Here is a 22093-nt window from a genome sequence, read left to right as displayed (position 1 = left end):
ACAGCAGAAAAAGTTGCGGAGACGTTACATAATGTAGGCGATTAAATGTATGAGATGTAATTCAGACTAATGAGACTTCATTTATTTTCTTATACAATTGATAAATCCTTATTAAGAAACTACATTTCCTACATATCTAAGAAGCTTATCATATCCGGAATTTGTTATGTAGAATTATTTACAAATTAGACTGAGAGATAATTCACATTAATTGCACTCATAACACCTTTCTCCACTGTGAGCTCTCTGATGATTTTGAAGACCATTGCTACTTGTAAAAGATTTCCCACATTCACTGCATTTATAAGGATGTTTTCCAGTGTGAACTCTCTGATGAGTACGAAGGTTGGTGCTCCAGGTAAAAGATTTCCCACATTCACTGCATTTATAAGGCTTTTCTGCAGTGTGCACTTTCTGATGAGTATGAAGGTTAGTACTACAGGTAAAACATTTCCCACATTCACTGCATTTATAAGGCTTTTCTCCAGTGTGAACTCTCTGATGATATTTGAGACGGGTGCTATTTGTAAAAGACCTTCCACATTCACTGCATTTATGAGGATTCTCTCCTGTATGAACTATCTGATGACGACGAAGATCAATTTTCCAGGTAAACGATTTCCTACAGTCACTGCATTGATAAGGCTTTTCTCCTGTATGAATTCTCTGATGACAACGCAGGGAACTGCTCCGGGTAAAACAATTTCCACATTCACTGCATTTATAAGGCTTTTCTCCAGTGTGAACTCTCTGATGACAACGAAGGGCACTGCTATGGGTAAAAGATTTCCCACATTCACTGCATTTATAAGGCCTCTCTCCAGTGTGCACTCTCTGATGACATTGGAGACCATTGCTATTTATATAAGACTTGCCACATTCACTACATTTATAAGGCTTTTCTCCAGTGTGAACTCTCTGATGATATTGGAGACTACCAGCTTGTGTAAAAGTTTTCCCACAATAAATGCATGGATAAGGTGTTTCTCCTGTATGAAGTCTCTGATGACAACGAAGCACATTGCAGTTGATAAAAGATTTCCCACATTCGATGCATTTATAAGGCTTTTCTCCTGTATGAATTCTCTGATGACAACGAAGGGAACTGCTCTGGGTAAAAAAGTTTCCACATTCATTGCATTGATAAGGCTTTTCTCCAGTGTGAACTCTCTGATGATTACAAAGCTGGCTTCTAGTGGTAAAAGTCTTCCCACAGTCACTGCATTGATAAGGCTTTTCTCCAGTGTGAACTCTCTGATGATTACGAAGCTGGCTGCTAGTGGTAAAAGGCTTCCCACATTCACTGCATTGATAAGGCTTTTTACCTGTGTGAACTCTTTGATGATATTGGAGGCAAGTGCTCCTTGTAAAAGACTTTCCACATTTACTGCCTTTATAAGGTTTTTCTCCTGTGTGAACTCTCTGATGATAATGAAGGTGAGACTTACTTGTAAAAGATTTCCCACATTCAGAGCACACAAAACATCGACTTCTAACATTGACACCCTTTTCCTGAATAAACATGTGGATGCAACTATTGACTTTCTTACATTCTTTTCTGGTGTAACAATTTTCTCTCCTTTGAAAGATCATCCCAGGTGTTGAAATAGCATTTGTACTATCCCTGGTCTGAGTAGTCTTTAGGTGGAAATGTCCTGACCCGGTAAGGACACCCTGCCCAACCTCCTCACAGGTGAAATGATTCTGGGACACACTGAAATTGCAGCTGTTTGCAAGTGAGATCCTGCCCACCCCTCTAATGAAAGTCTTCTCTCTCACATGCTGCTGGTGAAATATGACAGTGAAGTAAAACCATTTTGCACATGCCCCACACCTCAACAGTATCTGTCTGTATTGTGTGCCCTGCAGCTCCGTCATGAGGAAAATGTTTCCCAAGACTATTCCACAACTCTCACAGGGGTGGCTCTTCCTGGAAGAAAAGGCTACCTTGGGCTTCCTTCCCTGGGACACTTTAACACAAACCTTCTGTTTTGTTGGTGCCTCCACATTCTCTGCTCCACAGCAGCAACCTGTATAAAAGTAAATACTGGTGAGTTACATGTTGACCTTATAAAACAGAATATCTTCACCACGAATGATTAATTGTCCTGCCTAGGCATGATTCCATAGAAAACATTTCAAGATGAGTGAGTTAGACAGTGAGGAAATTGCTGTTATAAATAACATGGCTCCAAAAGTCAGTCGATGATGGAAATCTCACCATCAGAGGGACAGAAGCATAGGAGGAGATAGAAAGAAGAGAGGATGGCTCTATTACTTGTTCTGGCACAAACGGCTTCCTTTAGGACCTTACATTCTGATCATGTGAGTCTGTGTGGAATAATTTCAAGCTGCTCAAAGACATAAAAATTAATTGTATTGGATCACAGGATATAGAACTTCAATAAAATAACGTGTGCGCTCTCCAAGGTGCTGCAGGCATGGACCAATGGTGGCTTGCAGTAAAGACAGACCTGTGAAAGAGGCAGAGGTGCAAAGTCCAGAGAGGTTAAGGTTATCCATGAGCTGGGAATCTAAATAGAAATGATCATAATAAAAACTAAATAGTGGGTAAAGCATCAACAATCAGCACAAACAAGTATAATTCGGTGAGGCATGGGAAACTGTAACAAAACACTGGCTTTCTAGCTATGAATGTAACAAAGGCCAGCAGAGAATTCCTCCCCAATGACCCTTCTCCAAGGCAAGACCGCTTGGGGGTCCACTGTGTCATTCATAAAGTCGTGTTTCTTCTGTGATGCACAAATGATTCTCCCCTTTCAATCCCATTTGAGGCATTGCTTGGGATAAATGATGCAAAAACATGGAGGGTCAATACTGTGGTAGAACAACAAGGACAAATGAGATCACAGACAAAAGACCTCGGAGGGTGCTGGTCCTGGACCCATTTGGGCCACTTTTCTAATTGGGAGGGAGATCATCACCACTGAGGTCACCCGGAGGAGCAAAGGTTCCCAGTGCCACACCAGACTCCCAGAGGTGGGAAAAGAAGTGCCTACCACTAAGAACTGGCAGGAAGAACTATGGGCTGTAAAAACCAGTGTGGACTGGGGCTCAGGGACAAAGAGGCTATATGTGTCCTAGTAATATCTTTCTCGATACATAAAGATATATGTCCTAGTAATATCTTCCTTGATACAGGTCTGAGGACAATGGAAAGTAAGGAAAAAATAAACAAGTGGGACTACAACAAAATTAAAAGCTTCTGCACAGTAAAAGAAACCATCAACAAAACAACAAAAAAGCCCAGTGCATGGGAGAACATATTTGCCAATTACATTTCCCATAAGGGTTTAGGCTCCAAAATTTACAGAGAACTCATAAAAATTAACAAAATGAAGATAAACAATACAATTTAAAAAATAGGTAAGGACCTAAATGGATACTTTACGAAGAGGACATACAGAAGGGTGAGAGAAATATGAAAACATCCTCAAAGTCACTAATCATCCTAGATGTAAATAAAAACAACAATGCGGTACCATCTCACACCTGTCAGAATGGCTACCATCAACAAATCAACAAACCACAATTGCTGGCAAGGATGTGCAGAAAAAGGAACCCTGGTGCACTGCTGCTGGCAATGCAGACTGAGGCCGCCACTATGGAAGACACTATGAAGTTTCCTCAAAACGTTAAAAATGGAACTCCCATATGACCCAGTAATCCCACTTCTAGGTATATATCCCAAAAAACAAAAACACAAATCAGAAAGGATATATGCACCCCTGTGTTCATAGTAGCAAAATTTACAATAGCTAAGATTTGGAAAAAGCCTAGGTGCCCATCAGCAGATGAGTGGATTAGAAAACTGTGGTACAGCTAAACAATGGAATACTACGCCGATATAAAAAAGAAAGAATTGCCCTAACCGGTTTGGCTCAGTGGCTAGGGCATTGGACTGCGGACTGAAAGGTCCCAGATTTGATTCTGGTCAAGGGCATGTACCTTGTTTCGGGCACATACCCAGTAGGGAGTGTGCAGGAAGCAGCTGATTGATGATTCTCTCTCATCGATGTTTCTAACTCTCTATCCCTCTCTGTAATAAATCAATAAAAATATATTTTTTTAAAAAAATAGAAGGAACTTAAACCATTAGCAACAGCAGGGATGAAACTGGAGAGCATGATGCTAAGCGAAATAAGTCAATTGCAGAAAGATAATTATCACATGATCTCACTCATATGTGGGATATAATGATCAACAAACTTGGATAAACAGGAATAGATCCAGAGACAAGTAGCAGGGAAGGGGAGGTTAAAGAGCAAGGAAAGAACTTGCATGCATGCATATTAGCATAACCTAGGAAATCCCAAAGCCAAGTCCAGGTCAGTGGTGAGAGTGAGGGTCTTACCCAGCGAGGATATAAGTTCAAAGTTCTCCAGCATCACATTCAGGTACAGCTGTTTCTGACCCTCATCAAGGAGGCTCCATTCCTCCCTGGAGAAGTACAGGGCAATGTCCTCAAAGGTCACGCCAACCTGTCACAATGGAGACAATTGAACCCAGAGCTGTCTCTCTGAGAACCTGCCATCCTACTCCTTACACACCTTTCCCGCCCTCAACCTCCTCCTTAGTGTGGACACCAGGCCCTACTGCCAGTGCAGGCTGCTCTCTCATCACAGTCCCATTAATCCCTCAGCAGAGCAGCTGGGTTGGGTGGGAAGGACTAGGGAAGGGAGGGTAGAGGGCAATGCCATTTAAGGTCTGGGCGATGCCTGCAGGGCCCCAGCCTTCCTGCCAAGCAACACCACTGCAGTCTCCTAGATCCGTGGTCGGAAAACTGCATCTCGCGAGCCACATGCACCTCTTTGGCCCCTTGAGTGTGGCTCTTCCACAAAATACCACGTGCGGGCGGCCACTACAGCACGATTGAAACTTCCTGGCCTGGGCGAGTCTATTGTGAAGAAATAATCTTGATATTTAGCTCTGTTGACTAATGAGTTTGCCGACCACTGTCCTAGATCATGCGTCCAAGACAAATCAAAGCGTGGGTTTATGTCCCCACACCAGTACCCGGAACCATCAGCTCACACTTCCTCCAGATGTGCTCACCACTGGGTAATGTTCAACCCCTTCCCATGTTCAGATCCCAGGTTCACTCCCTCAGCTCTGCCCCCTTCCTGCTCCAATGCCGCTGGATCTCGCTGGTCTCACCCATGAACTTGGCATATGGCCTGTAGAGAGCTTGTCTTTCAGCCGGATCCAGGACCACCCCAGGCCCCTGATGGACCCACAGCCGGGAAAGCCCCGAATGAGTCTGTGCCGTCCTCCCTGCGGCTTGTCCCCCCTCCACCTTCCTCACGGGCCTCCACGCGGGACTGAGCTGCAGGACGGGACAGGCGCCCTCCCCAGGCTGTGGTGTCTGTGTGAGGAGGCGGTGAGGGCCTGGGGGACTGAACTCACCTCAGCCCGTCTCCTCTGCGGGGGCGCCGCCATTGCCCTCTGTGGGCTGAGCCGGGCGGGAGCAGAAGCCGCTGCGGGAATGGCGGTCCCTGACCCGGCCCTGGCGTGGGTTCGGGCGGTGACTCCGAGCTTCAATCCCTAGTGGGAGCTGTGAGCAACACTGGCGGCTCCGACCATGGGCTGTGAGGCGGGGAGCACCACTCTCCGGCCTTCTCCACGGGACTGTGGACTTGGAAATCCTCACCGCCTGAGACAAAAACCTGAGAAGGCAAAATCCCGCCACAAGGACTACCGGTCCCGCCCTACAGAAGGGGCCAAATGGAAGCGCCTTCTCTGTGCCTCCATTGGCTCAGCCTGATCCCATTCCTTGCATGGCCTTGTGGGTAATGTAGTTTCTAAGCTCCAAGGCCAGGATCCTGTATTTCTCAGTTGACTCAAGGACTGGATTTAGGTGCAAATAGCCCAAGAATATGTTAATTGCTTATGACCAACTATACTAAGGGTCCTCTAGCGCCTTCAGTGGAGGTGATGTCTGCGGCAAGTTTGTTTCACGTGCACCTGCCGCGGCTGCTTTTGCTTATCTTTCTTACAGCACCTGCTCTTTCTGAATTGCAGCCATTGTTTCTTCATTCAGGACTTTTGGCACGTGTCTCCTTCGGGCCAACTGTAGCTTGCAGAAGTTACTCAAGTCTCTCACTGCCTCTAACCTGTCTCCATTCAATCCATAACACAAAGTTAATGTCACAAAACAGACACTCATTGTTAGGTCGGAGGGAGCCCGGGATCGGATACATGCGGACATGGGATGAGACAATGGACTTCCTCTGGAATTTCTCACAGATCTGGAATCTCTCACGGGTCAGCGTGCCAGACACAGATACCTGCTTCTCCTTGAAGTTCACAGAGATCCCCGCACAAGATACTGACCCATTCCTGAATGTGCCGCCCACCCGCTGCGGCCGAGACTCCCTCAGTTGAATGTGTGATGATCCCTGCTGCGGGCACTTCCTCAGTTCAGGCCCCCGCCCTCACCAAACACCTGAATAAAGAGATGTCCCTCCCTCCCTGAAGTCGCGAAATTCACTGGCCCCACCTTTTGGGCCGGTGGGTCTCGCCCGAGAACGCAAATAAACTTCTCCTTTTTCTTTCTGATTCACTCGATTCTCTTTCTTTTCCTCGCCGCCGCTTTCCTGGGCCACCTAACACTCATACTTCTATTAGATAGGATATTAATACCAGCTTTAATAGAAATGACCAAATATTAATAAAAATGGATAAACTATTGGTGATATATTCAAAGTTATGTATATGTATCAGAAACAAAGATGAGTTACTAATATATCTGTAATAAACTACAAGGTATTTATGAAACACAAATTAAAGCAGAAAAATACTTAGAATATTCAATGTGATCTATTAAAATGGAATATAAGTCATGGCTACTTGGAAAGTTATGAAGGACAGGAATGTTACGGAAAAATTTCCAAGTGGAGGGAAGACAAACACCATGCGCTGGGAAGATTTGGAAAATAACCTTTTATTGCAGGAGCACCATGGCTGTGACTCTGGGGAACTGTTTCCCAAAGCTGAGCACTGATCCCAGCGGACACTAAGTTCTTGGTTCCCAGTTCCCTTGGTTTTTCAGTGGGCCTCGCAGCCACCCTCATGATGGTGGTAAAGGGAGGTGAGAATACATCAAAGGGCCCCAGCTGATGCCCAGTCAGCCCTCTTATGGGATCTGGGAATGAATAAATGGCCCCTGTAAAACAGGTTTTCAGGGAAAACGGTTTTTCAGGGCTAGAGCACAGCTGGAAGGGGGTTGGGGGTGGGAAACAGGTTTGTCAAGGGTATTCTTCAAGTTGGGAGGACCTTGGGGCTTATGAACATATGCCTTGGAAATCAGGTTTGAGGCTTCTAACCTAAGTTGCCTTCACAGGAACGGATTAAAAAAGACCATGAAGCAAGTTCACAATGACAGATATGGTCAGTGCTATAATGACGGTTACAGTTTCATGCACACGTCAAGACTTAAGAAATACTATACCAAACACACGTGTTTTACTCATTTTTTTTAAAAATATATTTTATTGATTTTTTCACAGAGAGGAAGGGAGAGAGAGAGAGAGAGTTAGAAACATCGATCAGCTGCCTCCTGCACATCCCCCACCCGGGATGTGCCTGCAACCCAGGTACATGCCCTTGACCAGAATCGAACCCGGGACCTCTCAGTCCGCAGGCCGACACTCTATCCACTGAGCCAAACCGGTTTCGGCTGTGTTTTACTCATTATAGCTTTCAAAAATGGTTCCAGATTCAAAGAGTGTGTATATGTTCAACTATATTGGAGAAATAGGTTTGGCAAATCTATATTTAATCCACTTTCATATGCTCTCTGGGCGAGAGCCTTGCCTCAGTAATAAATAATGCAACTCTTTCATATGCTCTCTGGGTGAGAGCCTTGCCTCAGTAATAAATAATGCAACAAACATTGAAGAACTTTCACCCAAACCATCAAGAATGCTGGCTGTGCCCTGACCAGTTTGGCTCAGTGGATAGAGCGTCGGCCTGTGGACTGAAGAGTCCCAGGTTCGATTCCAGTCAAGGGCATGTACCTTGGTTGTGGGCACATGCCCAGCAGGAGGCACCTGATCGATGTTTCTCTCTCATGGATGTTTCTAACTCTCTATCCCTCTCCTTTCCTCTCTGTAAAAAGTCAATAAAATATATTTTTTTAAAAATGCTGGCTGAATCACAAAAGCAACATCCATGGACTACAGACACCCTTTGCCTTCATCTCTGTTTTTCTGCCAGGGCACCAATAGCTCTGATGTGAACATCTGATACAGAAATGCACAAGACCTCGATTATATTCCATGACAATGACTATGTCCACATAAGATAAATATGCCTGGAGATCTTCAGGTCTGTGTACAAACCGCTCCTGTATTCCTTTCCTCAGAAACATTCCTGGATGCAAGTTTAGGTGAAGAATATTCCATCCAATGGGTTGTCATCTTGTCCAACAATAATTAGGTCAGTGTTTCTGCAGTGAAATATTTTCACTTAATTTATATGGTGCTCCAATCAGTGACCATCACCCATGGAATTGAAGGTATTAGGCACATGGCCCTCTGCAAGACCCAGGCAAGAGATTCCCTTCAAATATATTAGTATCCTCAGTGGTTTAACATCAACACAGCAGAAAAAGGTCCCTCATTCGATTACTGGTCAGGGCACATGCCTGGGTTGAGGGCTCCATTCCCAGGAGCTGCGTGCAGGAGGTAGCCTATCAATGTCACTCTCTCGTCATTGATGTTTCTATCTCTCCCTCTCCCTTCCTCTCTGAAAGCAATACAAAAATATTTTAAAATCTCTCATACTCTGGTATCTCTTCAAATCACATAAATCGTTCGGCTTTTAAAAATACCTAAAAATAGATGTTTTTAAAGGTATAAAATATTTAAAAACATTATTCAAATCCAAAAAAATATTTATCCCCTAAACCAAAAACGGGACACAATGAGTGAAATTCCAACATCCATCTTTGTCATTCCATTGTTTGTTTGTTAAAGGAAATTGCCCAAACTCATAGCACATTAGGTAGAATATAGGATCAGAGGTTTTAACAAAGATACAGACACAGCAAATATGCATCTCAGAAAAGACTCAATATAAACTTCTAGAAAAAATACAACCAAACAGTGAGGTAGCACAATAAACTAACCAAAAAAACAAAAACGAAAAACGTTTAAATAGTGATTGAACAAAATATTCTCTAGGATGTGGAAAATGTGAATCCCTCATACACCGCTGGAAAAATGCAAAAACACAGTACAATTAGTTAAGTTTTCCATTTTATTTTTAAAGGATACTTTAGTAATTTTTAGAGAGAGAAGGAAAAGGGAGAGAAACATTAATGGAAGAGTGGCATATCGGACAGCCAGCCACTTCTGTGGATCGAGACCACACACCAGCACATATCCCCACCGGCAACCAAATCCACAATCCTGTGCTGCAGGAGATGATGCCTAAGCAATAAGCCACACCGGATCTGGTGGTACATTGAATTTATATCACTATTTGGTAATCTCAGTAAAATTAAACATTCATCTACCCAAAAACTCAGATTATGGCCTGAATTTTTAACAAAGGTAAATAACACTTATGCTATTAAATAAAATCCTAGTATGCTAAGTATGCGGTTATCCAGTTGGCCATTCAACCAATCAAAGTGTAATATGCTAATGATATGCTAAGGCAGTCCAACTGCTCGCTATGACGTGCACTGACCACCAGGGGGCGCACAGTTGGACCGTCGCTATTACATGCACTGACCACCAGAGGGCAGATGCTCCAACAGGTAGGTTAGCTTGCTGCTGGGGTCTGGCCAATGGGCCAGACATGCCCTGGAGCCCTTCCGTGGTCCCTCTCTGGCTGGCTAAACTCCGGCGACCCTTTCTGGCCCCACGCAGGAGCTGGCCCTGCCCCCTCGTGGTCAGTGCACTTCTACAGGGGGAGCATCACTTAGCCAGAAGCCCGGCTCACGGCTGGCAGCTGCAGGCAGGTGTTAAGGAGAGAAGGGTCCCAGACGTCGAGAGCCCCAGACTGCAAGAGGGATGTCTGACTGCCGGCTTAGGCCCGATTTCCAGGGGGATCGACCTAAGCTGGCTGCTGGACATTGCCCAAGGTGTCTTAAACTGGGAGAGGGAGCAGGCCAGGCTGAGGGAGCCTGCCCACGCCCCTGCCACCCCAGTACACGATTTTCGTGCACCGAGCCTCTAGGAAACATATAAAGAATTATACAGTAATGTTGATACAAGCTTTATTAGACATAACCAAATATTTACTAAGATGGGCAACATGGTGATATATTCAAAGATAAGATTATCTACCAGGGCCCTAGCTGGTTTGGCTCTGGACAGAGCATAGGCCTGCAGACCAAAGGGTACTGGGTTTGATTCTGGTCAAAGGCACATACCTTCGTTGAAGACTCCTTCCAGGCCCGGGCCCTGGTCATGGCTGATGCAAGAGGCAAACGATCAATGTGTTTCCCTCATATCGATGTTTCTCTCTGTCTTTCCCTCTCTCTTCAATTCTCCAAAAAAAAAAATTAATGGAAAAATATCCCCTGGTGAGGATTAACAACAACAAAAAGAACATTTATCAAAAATAAAAAAACAGAAGAGCTACTAATATATCTTTAATAAATCTCCAAGAATTTATGAAATATCAATTAAACCAGAAAATACTTTGAAAAAGCAAACTTCTCTATTAAAATGGAATGTAAATCCATGGTTACAAGGAAAGCTGTGAAAAATAGGGACAGATAAAACGAGGTCATGAAGCAACTACACAGTGACAAATATGGTCAGTATTATAATGATGGTTTCAGTTTCATGTACATGTAAAGGTTTATGAAACAGTATACTTAATACATGTAATTTACTCATTATAGCTGTTAAAAAATGGTTCAAGAGAAAAGAAATGTACAATCACCTACTTTGGAACAATGGGTTTTTTAATTCTATATTCAATGCCCATTCTTCTGCCCTCTGGGCAAGTCTCATCTCAGTGACAGAAAATGTAAGAAACAATGAAGAACTTTCACCCAAACCCATTGGAATGTTGACTGGGTCACAAAAGCCACATCTCTGGCCTAAGGACACCCTTTGGTATCCTCTTAGTTTTGCCGCCAGAGGACCAATGGCTCTGATGGAAACATCTGAGAAGCTACAGGAAGCCATAAAACCTCTTGATAATAATAAATGACAATGACTGCTCCACAGAAGATAAACAAGCCTGGAGTCCCTCATATCTGTGTACACACTGCTCCTGTAGTCTTTTCCTCAAAAACAATTTTCGGGTGCAGGTTTAGATGAAGACCATTCCTTCTAATGGGCTGCAGTCTGGTCCAACAAGAATTAGGTCAGTGATTCTGCAGTGAAGGGGTCCCCCTCACTGCGATGGTCCTCCAACAAGTGCCCCATCACTCATGCAATTGAAGGCATTAGGGCACATGGCCCTCTGCCAACAGTTGGGCAAAAGAATCCCTTCAGATGTCTTAGCATCCCTTGAAAACAAGAAAAAAAATTCACACTGCTCCCAGACATACTTGAGGTTGTCACAACTACTCCCTCTTTGGTGTGATCTCTGTGTCTCAAAGCATCCAGTTTCACATGAGAATTAGAGTCCAAGTTTTTCCTAGGAAATTATGGGCAGTAATGTAAATTTGGCAAAACTGCTGAGCTAATTTCTGCAGCATAGTCTTCCCCCCAGGACAAAAATGTTTGAGACCCCATAAAAGTGTTTCACCTCATCGTGCTTAGAGAACCCTGATCTTTTTATAAACTAACCCACAGGATCAATAGAACACATTAAAGAAGTCCTAGGAAAGAACCATTACTTTGCAAAGAAAGAGATCTGAGACTGGTAGTTCTCCCATTGATGACTTAGGCACCTGATAAAAAAACTCAACATTAGCATATAGGGAAAATGTGTCCCTCAAAATGGCATTTCTTCTGCAACATTATGTTTACTGGTGCCAAAAGTAATCGGTCCTATGTGGCGACTCGTAACAGGGAAACAAGGGCCAGGTATTCCTAATTTTCTTCAACAAATTAGACGACAGAGTTAGCTTCCCTGGGCACATGAGGATGGTGATTGTGGACATGTGTAGGGTCCTTACAAGTGAATCCGGGGAAATAGCTTCAGCGACAGAAATATGCAGTGACATAGATCTGGCAGGACATCTCTGTATGTTAGAAAGTGCAACATAGATACATATACTTCCAACATAAAAACAAACAAAACAGCAGAAATAGTTGTGGAGACGTTACATAATGTAGGCGATTAAATGTATGAGATGTAATTCAGACTAATGAGACTTCATTTAATTTCTTATACAATTGATAAATCCTTATTAAGAAACTACATTTCCTACACATCTAAGAACCTTATCATATCCGGACTTTGTTATGTAGAATTATTTACAAATTGGATTGAGACATATCTCACATTAATTGCACTCATAACAGCTTTCCCCAGTGTGAGCTCTCTGATGATTTTGAAGACCATTTCTACTTATAAAAGATTTCCCACATTCACTGCATTTATAAGGCTTCTCTGCAGTGTGCACTCTCTGATGAGTATGAAGGTTAGTACTACGGGTAAAACATTTCCCACATTCACTGCATTTATAAGGCTTTTCTCCAGTGTGAACTCTCTGATGATATTTGAGACGGGTGCTATTTGCAAAAGACTTTCCACATTCACTGCATTTATAAGGCTTTTCTCCTGTATGAACCATCTGATGATGACGAAGATCACTGTTCCAGGTAAAAGATTTCCCACAGTCACTGCACTGATAAGGCTTTTCTCCTGTATGAATTCTCTGATGAAAACGCAGGGAACTTCTCCGGGTAAAACAATTTCCACATTCACTGCATTTATAAGGCTTTTCTCCAGTGTGAACTCTCTGATGACAACGAAGGGCATTGCTATGGGTAAAAGATTTCCCACATTCACTGCATTTATAAGGCCTCTCTCCAGTGTGCACTCTCTGATGACATTGGAGACCATTGCTATTTATATAAGACTTGCCACATTCGCTACATTTATAAGGCTTTTCTCCAGTGTGAACTCTCTGATGATCTTGGAGACTATGAGCTTGTTTAAAAGTTTTCCCGCAGTAAATGCATCGATAAGGTGTTTCTCCTGTATGAAGTCTCTGATGACAACGAAGGTAACTGCAGTTGGTAAAAGATTTCCCACATTCGCTGCATTTATAAGGCTTTTCTCCTGTATGAATTCTCTGATGACAGCGAAGGGAACTGCTCCGGGTAAAAAAATTTCCACATTCACTGCATTTATAAGGCTTTTCACCAGTGTGAACTCTCTGATGACTACGAAGGTGGCTGCTAATGGTAAAAGTCTTCCCACATTCACTGCATTGATAAGGCTTTTCTCCAGTGTGAATTCTCTGATGACTACGAAGGTGGCTTCTAGTGGTAAAACTCTTCCCACATTCACTGCATTGATAAGGCTTTTCTCCAGTGTGAACTCTCTGATGAATACGAAGGCTGGTGGTAGTGGGGAAAGTTTTCCCACATTCACTGCATTGATAAGGCTTTTTACCTGTGTGAACTCTTTGATGATATTGGAGGCAAGTGCTCCTTGTAAAAGACTTTCCATCTTTACTGCCTTTATAAGGCTTTTCTCCTGTGTGAACTCTCTGATGATAATGAAGGTGAGACTTACTTGTAAAAGATTTCCCACATTCAGAGCACACAAAACATCGACTTCCAACATCGACACCCTTTCCCTGAATAAACATGTGGATGCAACTAATGACTTTCTTACATTCTTCTCTGGTGTAACCATTTTCTCTCCTTTGAAACATCATGCCAGGTGTTGAAATAGCATTTGTACTATCCCTGGTCTGAGTAGTCTTTAGGTGGAAATGTCCTGACCCAGTAAGGACACCCTGCCCAACCTCCTCACAGGTGAAATGATTCTGGGACACACTGAAATTGCAGCTGTTTGCAAGTGAGATCCTGCCCACCCCTCTAATGAAAGTCTTCTCTCTCACATGCTGCTGGTGAAATTTGACAGTGAAGTAAAACCATTTTGCACATGCCCCACACCTCAACAGTATCTGTCTGTGTTGTGTTCCCTGCAGCTCCGTCATGAGGAAAATGTTTCCCAAGACTTTTCCACAACTCTCACAGGGGTGGCTCTTCTGGGAAGAAAAGGCTACCTTGGGCTTCCTTGCCTGGGACACTCTAACACAAACCTTCTGTTTTGTTGGTGCCTCCACATTCTCTGCTCCACAGCAGCAACCTGTATAAAAGTAAATACTGGTGAGTTACATGTTGACCTTATAAAACAGAATATCTTCACCACGAATGATTAATTGTCCTGACTAGGCATGATTTCATAGAAAACATTTCAAGATGAGTGTGTTAGACAGTGAGGAAATTGCTGTTATAAATAACGTGGTTCCAAAAGTCAGTCGATGATGGAAATCTCACCATCAGAGGGACAGAAGCATAGGAGTAGATAGAAAGAAGAGAGGATGGCTCTACTCCTTGTCCTTGCACAAACGGCTTCCTTTAGGACCTTCCATTCTGACCATGTGAGTCTGTGTGGAATAATTTCAAGCTGCTCAAAGACATAAAAATTAATTGTATTGGATCACAGGATATACAACTTCAATAAAATAACATGTGTGCTCTCCAAGGTGCTGCAGGCATGGACCAATGGTGGCTTGTATTAAAGAGAGACCTCTGAAAGAGGCAGAAGTGCAAAGTCCAGAGAGGTTAAGGTTATCCATGAGCTAGGATTCTAAGTAGAAATGATCATAATTAAAACTAAATAGTGGGAGGGTCGGGGGGCAGGAGGGAGGGGGGTAAGAGATCAACCGAAGGACTTGTATGCATGCATATGAGCATAACCAATGGACATAAGACACTGGAGGGGTAGGGGAAGCCGGGGTATTGTCAAAGGCGGGGGGAAAAAAGGACACATATGTAAAACCCTCTGTAATGCTTTCAGCAATAAAAAAAAACAAAACAAACTAAATAGTGGGTAAAGTATCAACAATCAGCACAAACAAGCATAATTCGGTGAGGAAGGGGCAACTGTAACAAAACACTGGCTTTCTAGCTATGAATGTAACAAAGGCCAGCAGAGAATTCCCCCCTATCACCCTTCTCCAAGGCAAGACCGCTTGGGGGTCCACTGTGTCATTCATAAAGTCGTGTTTCTTCTGTGATGCACAAATGATTCTCCCTTTCAATCCCATTTCAGGCATTGCTTGGGATAAATGATGCAAAGAATATGGAGGGTCAATACTGTGGTAGAACAACAAAAGACAAATGAGATTGTTGGGAGCCATTATAAATCACATATACATCTCCACCTTACAACAATAGGTTTCTGGCTCCTCCAATCCAACTCCCGGTTTGGCCTGGAGTTAAAAGACAACCTTGCAGTTTAGCCTGGAGTTAAAAGATAACCTACCCTCACCCTAAGCACACAGCTGCTACATCTCCGCTGATAAGCTCACAGCTGCGACATTCCAGAACCCGCTACATCCCTAGTGATAGGCTACCCCCTTGCCCACCCCTCTCCTCTAGAACAACATAAATTCTACCCGCTGTAAAAATAAAATTGAGGCTTGATCAGAACTTTGTCTTGCCTCCATTTCTTCGCGTCTCCTATCCTCTCATTCCTTTGCAGGATTTGGTGCGGATTACTCACGATGCATGCCCTGCAGGTTGGGGCATAAATGGCGCCCAACTCGGTCTCCGCTCTCCAATCCTTCTCAGGAACGTTCACTTTTTGTCCAGCCGGACCTCCCCTTGGCGCCACTGGGATCGCCCTGTGAGTCAGCCTGCTTTTTTCCTGGTCACCACTTTGCTTACCCGCTCTGCGAGTCAGACCTGTTGCTTTGGTAAGTGAACGCATTCATTTTGGATAGGCATTCTCTTTCCTCACTGCCTCCCCCCTTGTCTCCTGCCTCTAGTCCACTTTGAGCACTCTCTTGTCGTTTCGGGGAAGAGTGAAAGGTACCCGATTTCGGCAGAGAGAACTCCGAATCACTCAGGCTTGTCCCTTGGTTTCGTTCCATGTGGTTGACTCCTTCCAAAAACCCTGCGTTCACCTTGTCTTAGTGGTCTTTCTGAGAAAGTCGGGACTCCAGCTGGGACTCTGAAGTAAGTGTTTTTGCCGACTTTAAAGCTTAAACCGTCCACCCAAAATTAGAAGTAAACCAGAAAGAACTTGTGTCAGTGTTACTCCAGGAAAACTCCTTGCCTACTCTAAAACGTAAGCCGTCCACCTTGTGAGCACTCATGGGGTGCCTGACTCCCGACTGGTGAATGCCTGAGGGTCCTAGCAGGTTACCTGCCTCACAAGGGTCCGAGTTGGCGGATTATACCAACCGGCTGTTTACGTAGGAGGAGTGAGCTCCAGAGGCGGCTCTGAGGAAGGCACTTGAAAACAAGTTTCGATCTGGGGAGCTCTGATCTAGGGGTCCGAGTTGGCGGATCATACCAACCGGTTGCTTACGTAGGAAAACACACCTGTGGCATAAACAGGACTGAAATAGTCTCAGCAGAGAATTTCTACATCCCAACCTATGACACGTGAACAGGGGCCTCTTTTGAGGTAGCGGTTGGCATCTTCCTCGCTGGTTCGTCTCCTTGTCGACTCCTGGGCTGACCTGGTACGGGGTTTATACGTCCCGGAGGCTTATGTGGAAGAGGCTAAGACATGGGTCAGGCTCTGAGTTCTCATGATCTGTTTCTTAAAGGACTCAGGGAGTCCCTCAAGGCACGAAGATTTAGGGTTAAAAAGAAAGATTTAAAAGGCTTCTTTACTTTTAAGAAATGAAACCTCTCTCTGGCTCGGAGAGATTCAAAGGTGGCAGGAGAGGGCAGAGCTGTAAGCTCTCCTACAATGAGATTACTTAATGTTTTATTTAAGAATTACTGGAGAACATCTTATGACAACCAAACTTTGGCTAAGATTACCTTGAGTGCTAGCCATGACTTTAGAAAGCGAAATAGGAAAAAATTTAAAATGTCTTCTATTAAGCATGACTTTGGGAACAAATACGCCATCTAAGCCATTTGCTAAAACTTCCCCCAAAGCAGGATATATAGGGGAAAGGAAAAGGGAGCAAACGCCTCCTCCCCAGTATTCAAATTTAAAATCTCCTTCTCGTAATTAAAAAAGTTTTACAAAATTTAAAAAATGCGTCTGGGATTTCTGTTCACGTGTAAAGAGAAAACCTGGCTTGAAACCAAAGTGCGCATCATCCGATTTTGGACATTTAGATAGAGTTTTGAGCTAAAAATCTCTTTACAAATGTACAGAATAAAACCCAAGACTGATTACTTCCTAAGAAAAATGGCATATTTGAGCCAGGGAAGAAATGCAGGCTGGTTCTAGCAGTAAGATTGGTATATTTCCATAATAAAGAGTGATTTTTGAAATGTTAATAAAGCCTGTTCCAAAGTTAATCTTAAAAGCCTTAAAGAAATTTAGTAAAATTGTCTGTTACAGAAAATTTACCAAAATAACTGCCTTAAAATAATAATTTAGATTTGAATCTCAAGAATTATTGATCTATATTAATTATAAAAATCTAAGTAGCCCGGTAAAAAACCGGCCCTTTGTTAATTGAAAAGGCTGGCCGAAACATTTCTAATGAGAAAAGGGGCTAGTTGCTTCCCACCTGTAGCAAATTCTTAAAGAATGTGGTCAATTTACATCTGATTGATCGAGGCTAGGCCAAACCTGTTCTTCCAGGGAAAACAGCCGCCCCCCTTCCTCCCCCAGGCCAATTTTGAAACTTACGACCTGCAAGCAAGGGGCAGGAAGCAATGTAGCTACAACCTTGTTTGTTGACCTTCACCAGAGGAAAAATTATGGTCGTTTTAAAATCAAAGGCTGGGCCAGGCCTGCCTTGCCAGCCTCAAGTGTGGTTTTCCAAATCTGCTGTGAAATTTAAGACCTTGGAGTTTATACCTAGGTATCTTGAAGTGACATAATACTGAATTAAATAAGATCTAAGTGTACTTCGTACAAAATCTAAAGAACAGAATTAAATCTGTTGGTTGATTATGTCTTGCATTTTTTGAAATTTATTCCTAAAAATGTTACTGATTGAGAAATGCTAAATATTTAACTTGCCAGCTAAGAGTTTAAAGTTCTGGTTAAATAAATTTGGAGAAATCATATAATTATAGTAAAATTTCAACATTTGTCTAATTGAAAAAAGAGGATAAATTTTGTAATCTCAACCGAAATTTTTAATATAAAAACCAGTTTAAATTTAATTGCAAAGAACAATGTAGACAGTCACCACTTTGGGCCGCATGACCTGGCAGCATGACCTGGCAGCCGCCATGTCAGCCACATGGCTTGCCACGCCCCTGGGGCCGCCATCTTGAGACAGCAAAGGCCTCTCCCTCTGATTTAGCTAGAAGGGAATGTCTTCTCACTGAGGCAGGATGGAATTTCAGGGGTGGAGCATTTGGGCGGAGTTTTAATACGGAAATGTGAATGGGGGCAAAAAGTGTGCTTGCCTCTCGGATTTATTTAATACTATTTTTAAGAAGATATTTTTAATGCTTAATTAGCAATCACGGTCTTAATATAATTTCAGTGGTATGATAGACCAATGTTTCTGAGCAGTTGGCTTTATAATGGCCAACAATAGAGCTTGTATTCCTTAAAAAAGGCTAAGTCATTTTTCTAATCTCTTAAATCTAGAAAACCCTGCTTTCCTTAAACTAAGGACAATTAAAGGTTATATGTTGCCTCCCTAAACAAAAGTTAAATAGCTTATGTCAAAGTATTTAAAAGGGACTGATACCAGTAATCCAATTTCTATGATCCCAGCTGAAATTTTAAAACCAGTTTAAATTTAATTGATATCTCTTAATAATTATAAGAAATATATAATTTTTAAATCATATATATATATATATATATATATATATATATATATGATGGTCTTTCAAGTTGGATTTCAAAACTATATCCAAGGAATGACTTTGAGAAATTTCAAGGGCCCTGAAATGTTTTCAAAAGTTTATTCTCTCTTTTTAAAGGATTTTTTAATTTAGCTAAATTTAATATACTTGAAATCACAGGGAAAGCTTTATCAAATAAAAATTAACAAATATATTAAGTTTTTGCCTCTGAGAAAGGGCAAAACAAGTAATTTTGTTTAATATTTCTTAAAATACAGCAGTGGAATTTTAAGATGTAATTTGAAATAACAACAGCTCCTCGCCGCTGCATTTTAAATTAGGCTGCAGGTGGGGCAGCGTTTGCCCCTTGTGAATCAAAAGTTTACTAAATACTAAATTTACTTGCTTCGCTTTGCCTTTTTAAAAAAATACTTAAATTACTAATCTTTGTAAACAACTAAATCCTAGTAAAGTAAATTCTTCTATAAAGGTTACTGAAGGCTTCCCATGATTCCTCTATATATGCAAATAAGCCAAAGGGTATACTCTTTAAAAATATAATTACTAACATTTACAGATTGTTGTTAAAATACTAAATCTGACAATAATTAGTCACCATAAATAAAATAATCACTTGAAATATATGGCTTTGCGGCAGTATTTGTTAAAATCTCAAAAGGCAACCATGTTTCTTACATTTGTTGCTTGTGTGAGAAAGAACTGCCTGGAAGGAAATAAAAAGAGGTTTCCTTCAGATGTCTAACTAAAATTAACAATCAATATATTGGGCCTCAAAAGCTAAATTAAATAATTTTTGTTTTGTCTCCTTAAACAAAGTTTATATAAATTTACCCAAAGACTAATACCAGAAATTTAATTAAGGTCATTTACTGTCCATAACTTAGGACAAGTAAAGTTAAAAGAATAAATGTTATTTCAAACTCACTTAAAATTGGCAAATTGGGTTAAATGGATATTCAGGGGAACTTAATTGTCACCTATTAAAAGATAAACTTTTACAATTTTTATATAAAACCTCCATCATTATACCAAAAAATACTACGCAGGAACCAATTCCTGGAGCTTTAACTGTTTTTACTGATGGGTCATCAAATGGAAAAGCTGCCTATCATACTATAAATTCTGACCGAGTCATATTGACCAGTCATACTTCTGTGCAAAGAATTGAATTAAAAGCTATTAAGGCTGCGTTGCAGATTTACAACAGCCTATTAATATAATTTCTGATTCCTCTTATGCTTCGGGCCTAGTAAGTAGAATTGAAACTGCCCAGTTGAAATGGTTTAGTGACCAAAGTTTATTCTTACTATTTAAGCAGGTTCAGCAGATAGTACAGCAGAGAAAATACCCTTTTTTGGCTGTCCAATTTATTCCCCTACTTATAGGACTGGGGGTCTCTGGAGCTGTGGCCTCTAGCACAGCTGGATTAGGAACCGCATTACATACTTATAATAAATTATCTAATCAATTAATTAATGATGTTCAGGCTCTTTCAGGTACTATCAATGATCTCCGAGACCAAATTGACTCCCTAGCAGAAGTAGTTTTACAAAATAGAAGAGGATTAGATTTACTTACAGCAGAGCAGGGAGGAATATGTTTAGCCCTACAGGAATGCTGCTGTTTTTATGCCAAGAAATCTGGGATCGTCCGAGACAAGATAAGAAAACTCCAGGAAGATCTGGTCAAAAGGGGAAGAGAGCTGTTCGAAAACCCCCTTTGGAGCGGACTCAATGGCCTACTCCCCTACCTGCTTCCTGCGCTTGGCCCCCTTGTCAGCTTACTGTTAATTTTAACCTTTGGTCCATGGGCTTTTAAGAAACTGACAAGTTTTGTCAAACAGCAAATTGATAGCATCCTAGCCAAACCCATTCAGGTTCACTACCACCGTTTAGCTACTATAGACCGAGAACGTGATTATAATGATTGCCAGGGCTCCCTCCCCACGGGGACAGCATAAAGCCAGAGAAATGCTTACCTACACTCTATATAGAGGAATGGTATGGGTACCGTCTGGGTGCAGGGCAAAGCACTGCAAGGGAAGGTCAAAACAAAAAATCAAAATTTTCTCGACCGCCTCTGGATTTCTCTGTGAGCACACCTGGTTTGCATAGAGGTTGGTATCCATACATATATAATTGTTGGCTCTGCCTCTCCTCCCCAAAAGATACCAAGAGCCACCAGAGGTGAGATCTGCCGATCTCATGGGAGGAACCAGGTCACTACTCCCCCAGTTGGTTAATGCCCACCCTAAACTAAATGGTAAAGGAGGAATTGTTGGGAGCCATTATAAATCACATATACATCTCCACCTTACAACAATAGGTTTCTGGCTCCTCCAAGCCAACTCCCGGTTTGGCCTGCAGTTAAAAGACAACCTTGCAGTTTAGCCTGGAGTTAAAAGATAACCTACCCTCACCCTAAGCACACAGCTGCTACATCTCCGCTGATAAGCTCACAGCTGCGACATTCCAGAACCTGCTACATCCCTAGTGATAGGCTACCCCCTTGCCCACCCCTCTCCTCTAGAACAACATAAATTCTACCCGCTGTAAAAATAAAATTGAGGCTTGATCAGAACTTTGTCTTGTCTCCATTTCTTCGCGTCTCCTATCCTCTCATTCTTTTGCAGGATTTGGTGCGGATTACCCACGATGCATGCCCTGCAGGTCGGGGCATGAGATCACAGACAAAAGACCTCAGAAGGTGCTGGTCCTGGACCCATTTGGGCCACTTTTCTAATTGGGAGGGAGATCATCACTACTGAGGTCACCCAGAGGAGCAAAGGTTCCCAGTGCCACACCAGACTCCCAGAGGTGGGAAAAGAAGTGCCTACCAGTAAGAATGGCAGGAAGAACCACGGGCTGTAAAAACCAGTGCGGATTGGGGCTCAGGGACAAAGAGGCTACAGGAGGCCCAGCTGCTCCTCTTATAATGTCCGCACCACAAACTGAAGTTACAAGCTCCCGCTTCATCTGACCCTCTTGGGCCTGGAGAGCTTGTGGGGGAGGAGCCGATGAAGACACAGACTAGGAGAAACTGGACTGACTGGCATCGGGGCAGGTACTCGAGGGCGGCTTTCTCCCAGAGAGAGGTGCTCACAGCGGTCATTATACCTATGCTGTGACATACCACTAGGTTGTGGTGGCCCCAATAGATGC

General features: G+C 42.7%; 2 protein-coding genes across 2 annotated transcripts; both read right to left on the bottom strand.

Moving 5' to 3' along the window:
* Nucleotides 1–207: 207 nt before the first annotated feature.
* Nucleotides 208–5460, bottom strand: LOC139000307 (zinc finger protein 420-like). The gene is made up of 3 exons (XM_070402546.1): nucleotides 5428–5460; nucleotides 4376–4502; nucleotides 208–1655 (listed from the first exon to the last, which is right to left on the bottom strand). The coding sequence occupies exons 1-3, from the start codon at nucleotides 5458–5460 to the stop codon at nucleotides 208–210; spliced, it is 1608 nt and encodes a 535-aa protein (XP_070258647.1).
* A 3770-nt stretch (nucleotides 5461–9230) lies between these two features.
* Nucleotides 9231–14198, bottom strand: LOC139000059 (zinc finger protein 665-like). Its single transcript, XM_070402324.1, has one exon. The coding sequence runs from the start codon at nucleotides 14111–14113 to the stop codon at nucleotides 12443–12445; it is 1671 nt and encodes a 556-aa protein (XP_070258425.1). The 5' UTR covers nucleotides 14114–14198; the 3' UTR covers nucleotides 9231–12442.
* Nucleotides 14199–22093: the final 7895 nt, after the last annotated feature.

The sequence above is a fragment of the Myotis yumanensis genome, unplaced genomic scaffold (assembly GCF_028538775.1).
Source record: "Myotis yumanensis isolate MYYU_CA2020_CCGP unplaced genomic scaffold, mMyoYum1.0.hap1 SCAF_23, whole genome shotgun sequence".
NCBI lineage: Eukaryota > Metazoa > Chordata > Mammalia > Chiroptera > Vespertilionidae > Myotis > Myotis yumanensis.
This window is presented reverse-complemented; position numbering and strand designations above follow the sequence as displayed.